The sequence below is a fragment of the Pimephales promelas genome, chromosome 11 (genome assembly GCF_988280905.1).
Source record: "Pimephales promelas chromosome 11, fPimPro1.hap1.1, whole genome shotgun sequence".
NCBI lineage: Eukaryota > Metazoa > Chordata > Actinopteri > Cypriniformes > Leuciscidae > Pimephales > Pimephales promelas.
Genome location: NC_142779.1, coordinates 27,740,046 through 27,756,391, shown reverse-complemented (window position 1 = coordinate 27,756,391; position 16,346 = coordinate 27,740,046). Strand labels below are relative to the sequence as shown.

Here is a 16,346-nt window from a genome sequence, read left to right as displayed (position 1 = left end):
TCCGTTGACGAAGCGTGCCTGGAGTTCGGGCCGGCTTACTCTCACGTGATCCTGAGACCCCGGCCTGGATATGTGCCCAAGGTTCCCACCACTCCCTTCCGGGACCAGGTGGTGAACCTGCAAGCGCTGCCCCCGGAGGAGGCAGACCCAGCCTTGGCACTGCTCTGTCCGGTACGTGCTCTCCGCACCTATGTCGACAGAACGCAGTGTTTCAGGACCTCAGACCAGCTCTTTGTCTGTCATGGAGGGAGCCAGAAGGGAAGGGCTCTCTCAAAGCAACGGCTGTCCCACTGGATTGTGGATGCCATTGCTTTGTCTTACCAGCAGCAAGGCCTTCCGTGCCCCCTTGGTGTGACGGCCCATTCCACTCGGAGTGTGGCCTCCTCTTGGGCTTTAGCGCACGGCGCCTCGCTAACAGACATCTGCAGAGCTGCAGGCTGGGCGACACCCAACACCTTCGCCAGATTCTATAATCTGCGAATTGAGCCGGTATCCTCTCACGTACTCGTTTCGGCCAGTTCTGGATCCGCTCAGGTGTCTTCGCTTGCTCGCCACTCCACTCCCCGGACTGGATAAGTGCGATATTTCCTCAGTTCTTCCATTGAAGTCTTGAGTCCTCCAGCACCGACGATGCGGGCGCCACTGCGTTGCTCTGGATGCTAGCTAGGTGCCTCCATGCGCACGGTTCCCCCTGGTAACCGTCTCATGTGTATTATCCACTGTAAGCCTCTCTGAGCATGTGTCTTCCCTTGGCAAGCCATCTGCCACCCCTGGAGTTTAAATTAGTAGCCACCTGCGGTTGGTACTCCAGTGTTCCATATGAGTTCCTATGTGGCCATATGTGTATTCATAAGTCCTCCCTTCGGTAGGCAGCTGGTAGCATGTCCCCTTCGGGATATGTTTCCCAGTGTACCTTGGTAATCCTGTGTCAAAGTCGGATCCCCAAAAAAAAAAAAAAAAAAAAGAGGTAAGGCTCGGGGGTCCAGTCTTTCGCAGGGCACTGGAAGACAGCTTGAAGATGGCGTGATGGCACAGACCCCCAATCTCCGTCACTTCTGACGTAACTCGAAGTGACTACGAAAGGGAACGTCTCGGTTACGTATGTAACCCTCGTTCCCTGAGTAGGGAACGGAGACGTTACGTCTCCCTGCCACTTCTGCTGTATCGCTGGGTAGAGGCCGAGTTCAGTCTTGGCTCCTCAGCGAAGACATACTGCGGTTGCGTTCACTTCCTCCTTTTATACTCACGGAGTAGGGCGGAGTACGCTATGCAAATTTCCGCAGCCCCAAGGCATTGCATGCCATTGGCTCGTGTTTAAATACTCGAAGAGGATTGGCTTTCTATGCGAAACCCCCCAATCTCCGTCACTTCTGACGTAACGTCTCCGTTCCCTACTCAGGGAACGAGGGTTACATACGTAACCGAGACGTTTTATATTTAAAAAGAATTCTTGTCCCTTCGTGTGTTAGAATGTTCTATTTTTTTATTTTAGGTCGGTATGACTTGCACTTGCCAAGCTTGTTGTGTAGATTATGTCTGGCTCATTGGACACCTGACATGAGCGACCTAATAAGAAGTGGGTACTGGCCAGCATCTGTGAATGCAGACACGCTTTTTTCAGTCGATGTCTTCAGTACATTTGAAGAAATGAAAACTGTTGCACCAGGATTATCGAGACAAGGTTTTTTGCGGATGTTGGAGAGAAGGACTTGTCTGTTTGGAAGGGTAAGATCAGTGTGGATCAAAGTTAAGATGGTAGAGAATATTAGTGTAGCTATTTCATTTTACTCTTCTTCACTAATCGCATGTACAGGCTGGGAAAAGAAGCATGGAATACACATTCTGCCAGTACCAGTGTGAAGAAATGGCCAGTGTAGAGCACTTCACCTGCCCGGCTTGTACACCTAACATGCTCGCTCTTTGTGCAGACGGCAACAGAAAAGTGTACCGATTTCGGCAGTCAAAAGGGTTCGTTGTTTTAAACTTGTAATCATTTTACTTAATGTAAAATTAACAGAACATATAATGTCTTGCACTAAATATATATTTTTTCTTATTCTATTAAGGTCAGAGGAACCCTATTTTGATGGCACCTTCATTGCCAAGGACACTGACGTACACCATTTTGTTGATGAGATCAGGAGTAAAATGAAAAGTGTTAGTTTTTGCTCCTATGATTTAAATCCAAAATTTGAAATGTATGATTGTTGCTTTATTAAATGGATATTGTATCCCTTGCATGCTGCACTCTTTTAAGCAATCTTGTGTTGAGGTTTGAAATTAAACATGGTATGTGTGGTGGCATTCAAAATGGCTAGTTTAGCAGCTCACTCATTATGTAATAGCAGATCTCTGTAAGAGATAGTGACTATGCATGCAGTTTGTCACTCTAAAGAAAGTGGAAGATGCATTTTCTGAAGCTCCTCCTTAGTAGTAGTTTGAAAGTAAACCTTTTATTATCACTGATCATTACAAAGATGCCAGTTGGTGTGATGTAATCTGACTCATCCTGATGGATGAAGTAACTAGAACAAAAAGCAACTTTCAGTTTTAACCAGAATTATTTTGTCATGCAGACTGCCGGCAAAGGGATCTGTGGAGCCAGTCAGTGGTCTGCTGCACGTGAAACAGCCAGAAAAGCAAGCAAACTGGATGAAGAGGGCCTTGAGGTGGTTGTTTGCAGACACGGAGTGCTACTCAAGGCTCTTAACATGTACAGGGGGGAAATATTTGCTTATCCGCTGTACCTGCAGAAGGATCTCCAAGCAGCCACAAACGGGCAGTTCTATTGCACAGATATTGCTTGCAAGTATTGGCCTTATCTCGAGAAGTTGGCAGTCTCCATGTTGGAACTCAGACCTTTACTGCAGATGAGACCATTCCTTTCTGTCATGCATGCCAAGGCTCATTCAACCAAGTGTGAGGTACTGCATATTCTTTATAATACCTTTTGAAATTGTAATTTTATGACTTATATAATACACTGTAAATGATTATAATATAAGTGCCACAATAAATTGTTAGATAATCTGGAGTGGCAAAAATCAGGAAGGTGCTGGCACAACTGCTGGGGAGGAGGTCGAAATGGTAAACAGCTACCTGTCTCGTTGTGCCCTCACAACCAAGTACATGACAAAATCTGGTAATTGTTGCTTATTTATATTATTTTAGGAAACCTGTCTTTTATTCTTTCTTCTTTTTATTGTTTTTATTTTTTTATGTCTAATACTTTGTACTCTGAGATTGCAAATATTATGTAACATGTATTGCAAAATGCAAATATAAAGCTGGAAATATTCTATTATGATAGTAAGTAACACATTAATAGAAATGCATTACATCTCTCTTTAATTAAAACTCAATGTTCAATGTGTGGATGAAGTAAAATCTCATGGGCATTAATGGGACTTTCCTCCATCACATCATTTTGTCTTTAAAGCCAGAAATGACATGCTAACTATCCATGCAATTGGATGGAACCGACGGAAGCTAGAAGGCCTTCATTTCACACTACCCAGCAGATACATCAAGGTATTATGTTGTGTCTGAGTTGGGTATAAATAGCTTTTCATGTTTTTCTCTCTTTTTAAGATCACAAAGGCAAAAATCTTTTTTTTCTTTTTCTTTTTTATTTTACACACCAGACTCTCAAAAAGGCTGAGGCTGAGTCTCAGAGACTGGAGAGTTTGAGCAGTGAGCTGGGGTGTCCTGAGAATGTCGTGCATCAGTGGGTAGATGATGTCAGACAATGGGCTACTGACGGTACAGTGTTTTATGGACATTCTTCTATGTAGCTTACTAATATTACTGCGTGATAATTCATTGTGTAACTGGACATGTCCTGTTTTGTTTGTTATAAACTTGTGGGCTTGTAAGCTCCTTTGAGACTGTAATAATTGATTTAGGGCTTTAAATAAACTTAACTTGAACTTCAAACTGTTTAAATTTACAGCCTAAAATACACCATAATCATTTACATGTATTGTTGTTGCTTTAAGATTCTGGTACCAGATGTGATGACCGAATCTATTGAACAAATGTTTCTTGGTGTTCATCAAAAAAAAGCCAGCCTTTATAATCAGACTGGTATGTTGATAAGTCACCTAATATTTATGTAATGTTTATTACTTGGAGACGTCTTATCTGTATTGTTTTGGTATTAACTTGTTTTCAGCTTCTTAATTTTAAAATGTCTTCCTTTTAGTTTTACAGATATTAGGCCTCTATTACACATTTTAAGTCATGATGCATTTTTTTTTTTACAACATTTTAATTTATTAAATCTTTAGTCAGTTATAAGTATTAGTATTTCATTGAACTTTCTCATATCTGCATGTGAATGGGCTTGTGCATCATGTTTTCTGTGTTTTGCAATTTTTATAGACAGCAACAAAGTTCGACACTTGCGTCGAAGAAAATTGTGGGAAGAGAAGAGAAAACTCTTGGAAACAATCAAGCTCTACAATGAGCAGGTGGCAGATGAGGAGCGCATCATTGAAGAGAAGGTGGAGACCGGGCTCTCTGTGGGAGGAGACAGTCTAATTTGGCCTCGGGAAGTGCACAGCAGTGGTATGTAGCAATTTCTCTCTAAGGCATAAACTACTTATGTTTTGCCTGCTGTTTAGAATGTACAGGTCAAATTTGTATTGATGGAATGTTATTTGTGTGACTTCAGAATCCAGTAACATTCTCACCAAGAAGAAGATTTTTGATGTGTACATGTCAAAAGTGCGCCTTCAAGAGGAAAAGATCATTGTGATGAGGGAGATGAGACAGCACTGCACCTATTTCAGAAAGCTGTCTGGAAACATTAGGACAAGGATATCCGAAATGTCTTTGGTCAGAAACAGTGGTAAGAAGCTAACTTTTATTAGATTCTTGCTGTAATGGTTTTAGGGATCCTATAAAACCCCACTCACTTTGAGATCATCAAGTTCCCTTTCGTAGTCACTTCGAGTTACGTCAGAAGTGACGGAGATTGGGGGATTTCGCCTAGAAAGCCAATCCTCTTCGAGTATTTAAACACGAGCCAATGGCATGTAATGCCTTGGGGCTGCGGAAATTTGCATAGCGTACTCCGCCCTACTCCGTGAGTATAAAAGGAGGAAGTGAACGCAACCGCAGTATGTTTTCGCTTCGGAGCCAAGAGAACCTCTTCACTCCTGAAAAGCTAATTCAAGACTCTTCGAGACGAGCGTCCTCTTCAGTGTTGGTGTGACGGCGGTACCCAGCGAGATTCTGCATTGCCTGCGATCTGTGCAGTGGTTTGCCAGACTTTGCGCTTCTCCCTGGTAGCCTCAGCGCTGAAAGAGTGAATTTCTCTCCTCTCTGTGAAAGAGCTGCACGCGGCACGTCTTTTTAAAGATGGTTCGCCCGTGCCCTTCTGGATGTGGTAGATTTCTATCGTCATCTGATGGTCACGAACGCTGCTTTGTATGCTTGGGCATTCAGCATGCAGCAGCAGCGTTCGTGGATGACTCATGTTCCTTCTGTGGGAGCATGACCATCTCCACACTGAGGTCGCGGCTCAATGATCTCACTAGAGTGAGAGCCCCGGTCCCCCCTACTCGATCGGCTTCCTTCACGAAAGTGGGCCCGTCGACCCGGGGACCGGGCGATCTAACGGTGACGGTGTGGGATAAAGCCCCGACGATTCCTCGGGCCACACCTCCCGCCTCAGTGCGTGAGCCAGCGGGCGCTAGTTCGACTCGGTCGGTTGTCTCTTCGGCGGCACCGGCTGCTTCGAGCAGCGCTCCAGATGATGATGCGATGTCTATCACAGCATCACTAGGCGGGCTTGACTCCTCGGGAGAGGAAGATCCGGCTGCGTTGCCTCCTTCGGGAGTTCCAGCGTTGTCCGCGTCAGATCCCGAGCTGACGGCCATGCTGTCTCGAGCCGCTGGGAGTATCGGGCTAGAATGGAAACCTCCATCCTACCCCGATCTCTCACGGATGGATAACTGGTTTTTGGACAAGGCTGCCGCTGCAAAGCCACGGCCGACTCCAATACCTTTTTTCCCCGAGCTGCATGCGGAGTTATCGCGCTCTTGGGGGGCTCCTTTGTCCACTCGAGAGCGCGATCTCTCCCCCGCCTTTCCCCCCCTCGACGGCGGGGCCGCCCGTGGGTGCACTGGGATGCCCCGGGTGGAGCGCTCTGTTGCGATGCAGCTGTGTCCACAGAGCGCTTCCACCCGTGGTCCTCCTAAGCACCCATCCAAAGCCTCTGGGTTCTCGTCTGCTATGGCGGCGCGATCCTACAGAGCGGCGGGACAGGCGGCCTCCGCTCTGCATGCTATGACCACTTTGCAGGTCTTCCAAGCGAAGTTGCTCAGAGACATGCACGAGGGCGGGACTGATCCGACGGCATTTAAAGAACTGCGGTCCGCCACTGACCTTGCTCTCCGGGCAACGAAAGTGGCTGCTCGCGCCGTTGGTCAGGTGATGGCCACTAGCGTGGTTCAGGAGCGTCATCTTTGGCTCAACCTGGCGGACACGTGGAGCGCTGAGCGGACTCGTCTGCTCGACGCTCCGCTCTCCCAGGTTGGCCTTTTCGGCGGTGCGGTGGAGGACTTCGCCCAACAGTTCTCCACTGCCCAGAAGCAGACGGAGGCCATTAAACACATCCTGCCCCGGCGACCAGCTGCTGCCTCCACCCAGTCGTCGGCACAGGTGCCTCCCCCTGCTCGCCGCCGAGGACGCCCCCCTGCGGCTCCCCTCCCTCCCGCCCGGCCCCAGCAGCAGCCTTCACCCGGGCCCCGGCGTCGAGGAGGCCGCAGACCGGCGTCACAGCCCCCTCAGGCCGCTCGCCCCGCTAAACGCCAGGCTAAGCGAAGATCCTGACACGGGCAGCTCAGTGTCGATCTCGAGTCTTTCGCAGGAGGCGGTAGCAGGCCCCCTCCTTCCCCCGGTGGAGGGCCGGGGGAGAATCTTTTGTTCTCAGCTCCCCGCTGCTCACCCACGGGTGGGCAGCACCCTAAACTGGTTAAAGAAAGACTTGACATCCTCACTGAGCTCACAGACTGGAGTGAGTGCCCTCGATGCCCCAGTGTGTCGGCCCACTCACTCCTCTCTGTCTCGGAGGGCGCGGAAGGGTGCGTGTGTCGTCCCCGGGCTACGCCAATCCCTTCCCCCTCTGTCGCCAGACCCCCGGCAGAACGGACCCCCGTAGAACGCTCCGCTTTCCCTGGTCCCTTCTGTCGGGGAGCGGGCTTCGACGCATCCGAGCGGGGTAACCCCTGCACGCGTGCCAGTCGACCCGCCACGCTGCCCCTCCGGGGGGACGTCTGTGGTTCACATGACCCCGTTGGCTCACTTCCTGGAAGCCTGGCTAGTGCTTCCCGGGGTATCCCGCTGGGTCATCAGAACGATCAGATTCGGCTACGCGATTCAGTTCGCACGGTCTCCTCCCCGCTTCAGGGGAGTTCGCTCCACGATAGTCGGTGGCAATGCCCCAGTCCTGAGAGCGGAGATTGCGACCCTGCTGGCGAAGGGTGCAATCGAGACGGTCCCTCCAGCCGAGGTGAGGTCCGGGTTTTACAGTCCCTACTTCATTGTCCCCAAGAAGACCGGTGGGTTACGACCGATCCTGGACCTGCGCATTTTGAACCGTTCTCTCCATCGACTACCGTTCAAAATGCTCACGGCCAAACGCATTTTCGAATGTGTTCGGTATCAGGATTGGTTTGCAGCGATCGACCTGAAGGACGCGTACTTCCATGTGTCCATTTTACCTCGACACAGACCGTTTCTTCGGTTTGCCTTCGAGGGCCAGGCATATCAGTACGCCGTTCTCCCATTCGGGTTAGCTCTGTCCCCTCGCGTCTTCACGAAGATCGTCGAGGCAGCCCTTGTTCCCCTTCGCGAACACGGGGTTCGCATCCTGAATTATCTCGACGACTGGCTGATACTAGCACACTCTCGAGCTCAGCTTTGCGAACACAGAGACTTGGTGCTCCGGCACCTAGCCCGTCTGGGCCTTCGGGTCAACCGGGAAAAGAGCAAACTTTGCCCCGTGCAGAGGATCTCTTTTCTCGGCATGGAGATAGACTCGGTCGCCATGTCCGCGCAGCTCACGAACGAGCGCGCGCACTCACTGCTGACTTGTCTTCGACAGTTCGAGGGCAAGAGTGCGGTTCCACTGAAACTATTTCAGAGGCTCCTGGGGCATATGGCATCCGCGGCCGCGGCAACGCCGCTCGGTTTGCTTCATATGAGACCGCTTCAGCTGTGGCTTCGCGATCGAGTCCCGAGGTGGGCATGGCATCGCGGCTCGCTCCGAGTCCCAGTGACTCCGGCATGCCGGCGAACCTTCTTCCCGTGGTCGAACCTCAGCTTTTTACGCACAGGCGTCCCTATTCAGCGAGTTTCCAGACATCTCGTCGTCTCCACGGATGCATCTACCACGGGTTGGGGTGCCATGTGCAATGGGCATGCAGCCGCCGGCTCCTGGACAGGAGCCCAGCGCCTCATGCACATCAATTGCCTCGAGCTGCTGGCAGTACGGCTCGCCCTGCACCGCTTCAGAGCGTTGCTCAAGGGCCAGCATGTGCTTGTCCGCTCAGACAACACTACGGCTGTAGCGTACATCAACCACCAGGGGGGTCTACGCTCGCGCCAGTTGTCGCAGCTCGCCTGCCACCTCTTGATATGGGGTCAGAAGCACCTGAGGTCCCTTCGTGCAGTTTACATTCCTGGAGACCGGAACTGGGCAGCCGACGAGCTGTCACGGGTCCGTCCCATCTCCGGCGAATGGCGACTCCATCCCCAGTCGGTCCAGCTGATCTAGGAAGAGTTCGGGGAGGCACAGATAGATCTGTTCGCCTCTCGGGACTCAGCCCACTGCGCCCAGTTTTATTCTCTGACCTGGGGCACTCTCGGTTCGGATGCGCTGGCGCACAGCTGGCCACGGGGCCCACGCAAGTATGCGTTTCCCCCAGTGAGCCTCCTTGCACGGGTGTTGTGCAAGATCAAGGAGGACGAGGAGAAGGTCTTGCTGGTAGCCCCCTACTGGCCCACCAAGACGTGGTTCTCCGATCTCATGCTCCTCGCGACAGCACCTCCTTGGCCTATTCCTCTGAGACAAGACCTACTCTCTCAGAGACGGGGCACTCTGTGGCACCCTCGTCCCGATCTTTGGAGGCTGCACGTGTGGCTCCTGGACGGGACGAGGCAGGTTTGAGTTCGCTGCCACCTGCGGTGGCGGCAACCATCACTTCCGCAAGAGCGTCGTCCACGAGACACCTTTATGCGTTGAAGTGGAACCTCTTCGTCAATTGGTGCTCTTCTCGCGGAGAAGACCCCCGGAGATGTTCGATCAGTGTCGTGCTTTCCTTCCTGCAAGAAGGGTTGGAGCGCAGGCTGTCGCCCTCCACCCTTAAGGTTTACGTCGCGGCCATTGCCGCTTCTCATGAAGCAGTGGAAGGTAAGTCCTTAGGGAAGCACGACCTGGTCATCAGATTCCTGAGGGGAGCGAGGAGGCTGCATCCGCCTCGTCCTCCCCTCGTACCTTCTTGGGACCTCTTAGTAGTTTTAAGTGCTCTGCAGAGGCATCCCTTTGAGCCTTTGCAATCAGTAGAGTTAAAGTTTCTGTCCATGAAGACAGCACTCCTGGTTGCATTGGCCTCCATCAAGAGGGTGGGGGACCTGCACGCATTCTCCATTGACGAAGCGTGCCTGGAGTTCGGGCCGGCTTACTCTCACGTGATCCTGAGACCCCGGCCTGGATATGTGCCCAAGGTTCCCACCACTCCCTTCCGGGACCAGGTGGTGAACCTGCAAGCGCTGCCCCTGGAGGAGGCAGACCCAGCCTTGGCACTGCTCTGTCCGGTACGTGCTCTCCGCACCTATGTCGACAGAACGCAGTGTTTCAGGACCTCAGACCAGCTCTTTGTCAGTTATGGAGGGAGCCAGAAGGGAAGGGCTCTCTCAAAGCAACGGCTGTCCCACTGGATTGTGGACGCCATTGCTTTGTCTTACCAGCAGCAAGGCCGTCCGTGTCCCCTTGGTGTGACGGCCCATTCCACTCGGAGTGTGGCCTCCTCTTGGGCTTTAGTGCACGGCGCCTCGCTAACAGACATCTGCAGAGCTGCAGGCTGGGCGACACCCAACACCTTCGCCAGATTCTATAATCTGCGAATTGAGCCAGTGTCCTCTCTCGTACTCGTTCCGGCCGGTACTGGACCCGCTCAGGTGTCTTCGCTTGCTCGCCACTCCACTCCCCGGACTGGATAAGTGCGATTTTCCTCAGTTCTTCCATTGAAGACTCGAGTCCTCCAGCACCGACGATGCGGGCTCCACTGCTGTGGCTCTGGATGCTAGCTAGGTGCCTCCATGCGTACGGTTCCCCCTTGGTAACCGTCTCATGTGTATTATCCACTGTAAGACTCTCTGAGCATGTGTCTTCCCTTGGCAAGCCATCTGCCAACCCTGGAGTTTAAAATTTTAGCCACCTACAGCTGGTACTCCAGTGTTCCATATGTGTTCTTATACCATATGAGTATTCTTAAGTCCTCCCTCTGGTAGGCATCTGGTAACATGTCCCCTCCGGGATATGTTTCCCAGTGTACCTTGGTAATCCTGTGTCAAAGTAAGATCCCAAAAAAAAAAAAAAAAAAAGAGAGGGGTTCAGATTTTCGCAGGGCACTGGAAGACAGCTTGAAGTTGGCGTGATGGCACAGACCCCCAATCTCCGTCACTTCTGACGTAACTCGAAGTGACTACGAAAGGGAACGTCTCGGTTACGTATGTAACCCTCGTTCCCTGAGTAGGGAACGGAGACGTTACGTCTCCCTGCCACTTCTGCTGTATCGCTGGGTAGATGCCGAGTTCAGTCTTGGCTCCTCAGCGAAGACATACTGCGGTTGCGTTCACTTCCTCCTTTTATACTCACGGAGTAGGGCGGAGTACGCTATGCAAATTTCCGCAGCCCCAAGGCATTACATGCCATTGGCTCGTGTTTAAATACTCGAAGAGGATTGGCTTTCTAGGCGAAATCCCCCAATCTCCGTCACTTCTGACGTAACGTCTCCGTTCCCTACTCAGGGAACGAGGGTTACATACGTAACCGAGACGTTTTACATCATTGATTCCTTGTGGCTGGATCTAAATGGTCTGTATATTCAGTAAAGTCAGTTAATTAATAGCTCAACAAAACTAACTTAATGGAAGTATTGTCATGCCTCACTTTTAATTTATCCTACTAGGCAGTTTAAGTGAAGAGGGTCATGGTGGGCTACTGAGTCTTCTTCAGAAAAGGCTTGCAGATGTGGAGGAGAAGTTCCAAGTCATATGCTCAACTTACAGCCTGGCTTTAGGACCGAATGCTGCTTCTCTGCTGGAGAATGATCCCGAGGAGATACCAGAGGACCATGAAGAAGTTGATTATGAGAGTTCAGATGACAGTGATTTTGAAGCAGTATAAATGAGTGCTTAACTGTTAGGATGTGTTTTCGACTATATGTCAATTACAGTATAACTAGACTGCAGGTGTGTTTCAAGGAAAACAAAAAACTTTTTGTAGTGTAATGTGTCTGATACAGTGCTAATATTTTGCAGAATTGTTTCCAGCAACATGTTCACAACAATATGTTGAGTAAGCAACATTAGCTTCATAGATGGATAGACATTTTTTTACATGATTCTCCAAAACGTCTCGGTTACGTATGTAACCCTCGTTCCCTGAGTAGGGAACGGAGACGTTACGTCAGAAGTGACGGAGATTGGGGGTTTCGCATAGAAAGCCAATCCTCTTCGAGTATTTAAACACGAGCCAATGGCATGCAATGCCTTGGGGCTGCGGAAATTTGCATAGCGTACTCCGCCCTACTCCGTGAGTATAAAAGGAGGAAGTGAACGCAACCGCAGTATGTCTTCGCTGAGGAGCCAAGACTGAACTCGGCATCTACCCAGCGATACAGCAGAAGTGGCAGGGAGACGTAACGTCTCCGTTCCCTACTCAGGGAACGAGGGTTACATACGTAACCGAGACGTTCCCTTTCGTAGTCACTTCGAGTTACGTCAGAAGTGACGGAGATTGGGGGTCTGTGCCATCACGCCAACTTCAGGCTGTCTTCCAGTGCCCTGCGAAAGTCTGAACCCCCGAGCCTTACCTGTTTTCCTTAGGGGATCCGACTTAGACACAGGATTACCAAGGTACACTGGGAAACATATCCCGAAGGGGACATGCTACCAGCTGCCTACCGAAGGGAGGACTTACGAATACACATATGGCCACATAGGAACACATATGGAATCACTGGAGCACCAACCGCAGGTGGCTACTAATTTCAGCTCCAGGGGTGGCAGATGGCTTGCCAAGGGAAGACACATGCTCAGAGAGGCTTACAGTGGATAATACACATGAGACGGTTACCAAGGGGGAACCGTACGCATGGAGGCACCTAGCCAGCATCCAGAGCCACAGCAGTGGTGCCCGCATCGTCGGTGCTGGAGGACTCAAGGCTTCAATGGAAGAACTGAGGAATATCGCACTTATCCAGTCCGGGGAGTGGAGTGGCGAGCAAGCGAAGACACCTGAGCGGATCCAGAACTGGCCGAAACGAGTACGTGAGAGGATACCGGCTCAATTCGCAGATATAGAATCTGGCGAAGGTGTTGGGTGTCGCCCAGCCTGCAGCTCTGCAGATGTCTGTTAGCGAGGCGCCGTGCGCTAAAGCCCAAGAGGAGGCCACACTCCGAGTGAAATGGGCCGTCACACCAAGGGGGCACGGAAGGCCTTGCTGCTGGTAAGACAAAGCAATGGCATCCACTATCCAGTGGGACAGCCGTTGCTTTGAGAGAGCCCTTCCCTTCTGGCTCCCCCCATGACAGACAAAGAGCTGGTCTGAGGTCCTGAAACACTGCGTTCTGTCGACATAGGTGCGGAGAGCACGTACCGGACAGAGCAGTGCCAAGGCTGGGTCTGCCTCCTCCAGGGGCAGCGCTTGCAGGTTCACCACCAGGTCCCGGAGGGGAGTGGTAGGAACCTTGGGCATATATCCAGGCCGGGGTCTCAGGAATACGTGAGAGTAAGCCGGCCCGAACTCCAGGCACACTTCGTCAACAGAGAGTGTGAGCAGGTCCCTTACTCTCCTGATGGAGACCAATGCAATCAGGAGTGCTGTCACATAGGACAGGGCAAAAACTCTACCGACTGCAAAGGCTCCAGGGGAGGCCTCTGCAGAGCACCCAGGACTACTGAGAGGTCCCCAGAGGGCAGGAGGGGAGGGAGGCGGATTTAGCCCCCTCGCTCCCCTCAGGAACCTGATGACCAGGTCATGCTTCCCATAGACTTACCTTTCACTGCATCATGAGACGCGGCAATGGCCGCGACATAAATCCAAAGGGTGGAGGGCGACAGCCTACGCTCCAACCCCTCTTGCAGGAAGGAAGCACGACTCCGATCGAACATCTCCGGGGGTCTTCTCAGCGAGAAGAACACCAATTGACGAAGAGGTTCCACTTCAACGCATAAAGGTGTCTCGTGGACGACGCTCTTGCGGAAGTGATGGTTGCCGCCACCGCAGGTGGCAGCGAACTCAAACCTGCCTCGTCCCGTCCTGGAGCCACACGTGCAGCCTCCAAGATCGGGACAAGGGTGCCACAGAGTGCCCCGTCTCTGAGAGAGTACGGTCTCAGAGGAATAGGCCAAGGAGGTGCTGTCGCGAGGAGCATGAGTTCGGAGAACCACGTCTTGGTGGGCCAGTAGGGGGCTACCAGCAAGACCTGCTCCTCATCCTCCTTGATCTTGCACAACACCCGTGCAAGGAGGCTCACTGGGGGAACGCACACTTGCGTGGGCCCCGTGGCCAGCTGTGCGCCAGCGCATCCGAGCCGAGAGAGCCGCGGGTCAGAGAATAAACTGGGCGCAGTGGGACGAGTCCCGAGAGGCGAACAGGTCTATCTGTGCCTCCCCGAACTGGTCCCAAATCAGCTGGACCGACTGGGGATGGAGTCGCCATTCGCCGGAGATGGAACGGGCCCGGGACAGCTCGACGGCTGCCCGGTTCCGGTCTCCAGGAATGTAGCTGCACGAAGGGACCTCAGGTGCTTCTGACTCCATATCAAGAGGTGGCGGGCGAGCTGCGACAACCGGCGCGAGCGTAGACCCCCCCTGGTGGTAGATGTACGCTACTGCCGTAGTGTTGTCTGAGCGGACAAGCACATGCTGGCCCTTGAGCACGCTCGGAAGCGGTGCCGGGCGAGCCGTGCTGCCAACAGCTCGAGGCAATTGATGTGCATGAGGCGCTGGGCTCCTGTCCAGGAACCGGCGGCTGCATGCCCATTGCACATGGCACCCCAACCCGTGGTAGACGCATCCGTGGAGACAACGAGATGCCTGGAAACTCGCTGAATAGGGACCCTGTCCGTAAAAAGCTGAGGTTCGACCACGGGAAGAAGGTTCGGCGGCACGTCGGAGTCACTGGAACTCGGAGCGAGCCGCGATGCCATGCCCACCTCGGGACTCGATCGCGAAGCCACAGCTGAAGCGGTCTCATATGAAGCAAACCGAGCGGCGTACCGCGGATGCCATATGCCCCAGGAGCCTCTGAAATAGTTTCAGTGGAACCGCACTCTTGCCCTCGAACTGTCGAAGACAAGCCAGCAGTGAGTGCGCGCGCTCGTCGTGAGCTGCGCGGACATGGCGACCGAGTCTATCTCCATGCCGAGAAAAGAGATCCTCTGCACGGGGCAAAGTTTGCTCTTTTCCCGGTTGACCCGAAGGCCCAGACGGGCTTGGTGCCGTAGCACCAGGTCTCTGTGTTCGCAACCCGAGCTCGAGAGTGTGCTAGTATCAGCCAGTCGTCGAGATAGTTCAGGGTGCGAACCCCGTGTTCGCGAAGGGGAACAAGGGCTGCCTCGACGATCTTCGTGAAGACGCGAGGGGACAGAGCTAACCCGACTGGGAGAACGGCGTACTGTTATGCCTGGCCCTCGAAGGCAAACCGAAGAAACGGTCTGTGTCGAGGGAGAATGGAGACATGGAAGTACGCGTCCTTCAGGTCGATCGCTGCAAACCAATCCTGATACCGAACACATTCGAAAATGCGTTTGGCCGTGAGCATTTTGAACGGTAGTCGATGGAGAGAACGGTTCAAAATGCGCAGGTCCAGGATCGGTCGTAACCCACCGGTCTTTTTTGGGGACAATGAAGTAGGGGCTGTAAGCCCGGACCTCACCTCGGCTGGAGGGACCGTCTCGATTGCACCCTTCGCCAGCAGGGTCGCAATCTCCGCTCTCAAGACTGGGGCATTGCCACCAACCATCGCGGAGCGAACTCCCCTGAAGCGGGGAAGAGACCGTGCGAACTGAATCGCGTAGCCGAATCTGATCGTTCTGATGACCCAGTGGGATACACGGGAAGCGCTAGCTAGGCTTCCAGGAAGTGAGCCAACGGGGTCATGCGAACCACAGACGTCCCCCCGGAGGGGCAGCGAGGCGGGTCGACCGGCATGCGTGCAGGAGTTACCCCGTCCGGATGCACCGTCGAAACCCGCTCCCCGACAGAAGAGACCAGGGAAGGCAGAGCGTTCCACGGGGGTCTGTTCTGCCGGGGGTCTGGCGACAGAGGGGGAAGGGATTGGCGTAGCCCGGGGACGACACACGCACCCTTCCGCGCCCTCCGAGACAGAGAGGAATGAACGGGGCGACGCAATGGACGTCGTGCGCGCTCATGCCAGTCTGTGTGCTCCATGACAGTGTCAGCTTTTCCTCAACCAGCTCAGGGAGCTAGCTAGAACAAAAGATTCTCCACCGGCCCTCCACCGGGGAAGGAGGGGCCCTGCCACCGCCTCCTGAGAAAAACCATGACACTATCACTGAGCGGCCCGCCTCAGGAACATCGCTTCGCCTGGCGTTTAGCGGGGCACACGGCCTGAGGGGGGGGGGGGGGGGGGCGCTTACCTGTGGCCTCCTCCGCGACGCGAACCGGCTGAAGGCTGCTGCTGGGGCCGCATGGGAGGGAAGGGAGCCGCAGGGGGGCGTCCTTGGCGGCGAGCTGGCGGAGGCGTCCGAGCCGACGGCTGGTTGGAGGCAGCAGCTGGCCGTCGGGGCAGAGAAACCGCCTTCGTCTGCTCCTAGGCGGTCGAGAAGTGCTGGGCAAAGTCCTGGACCGCACCGCCGAACATATGATGCTCCTGGACCACAGCGGTGGGCATCACCTGACCAAGGGAGCGAGCGACCGCCTCCGTGACCCGTTTAAGGACAAGGTAGGCGGCAGGCTCGCAGCTCGCTTGGTCCGTCACCTCCTTGTGCACATTCCTGAGCAGCTAGCTTTGTAGGTGCTCATCATATGCAGGGCGGAGGCTGCCTGTCCCGCCGCTCTACAGAATCGCGCCGCCATAGACGAC

General features: G+C 53.2%; 1 protein-coding gene across 1 annotated transcript; it reads left to right on the top strand.

The window, feature by feature from the left end:
• Positions 1-1,838: 1,838 nt before the first annotated feature.
• LOC148977208 (uncharacterized) lies at positions 1,839-4,021 on the top strand (the record flags this gene model as incomplete). The annotated part of the gene is made up of 7 exons (XM_089117418.1): positions 1,839-1,968; positions 2,067-2,157; positions 2,577-2,924; positions 3,025-3,142; positions 3,440-3,531; positions 3,645-3,762; positions 3,999-4,021. Coding segments are annotated over exons 1-7 (894 nt in total), but the record flags the coding sequence as incomplete, so codon positions are not given.
• Between the last annotated feature and the right edge of the window lie 12,325 nt (positions 4,022-16,346).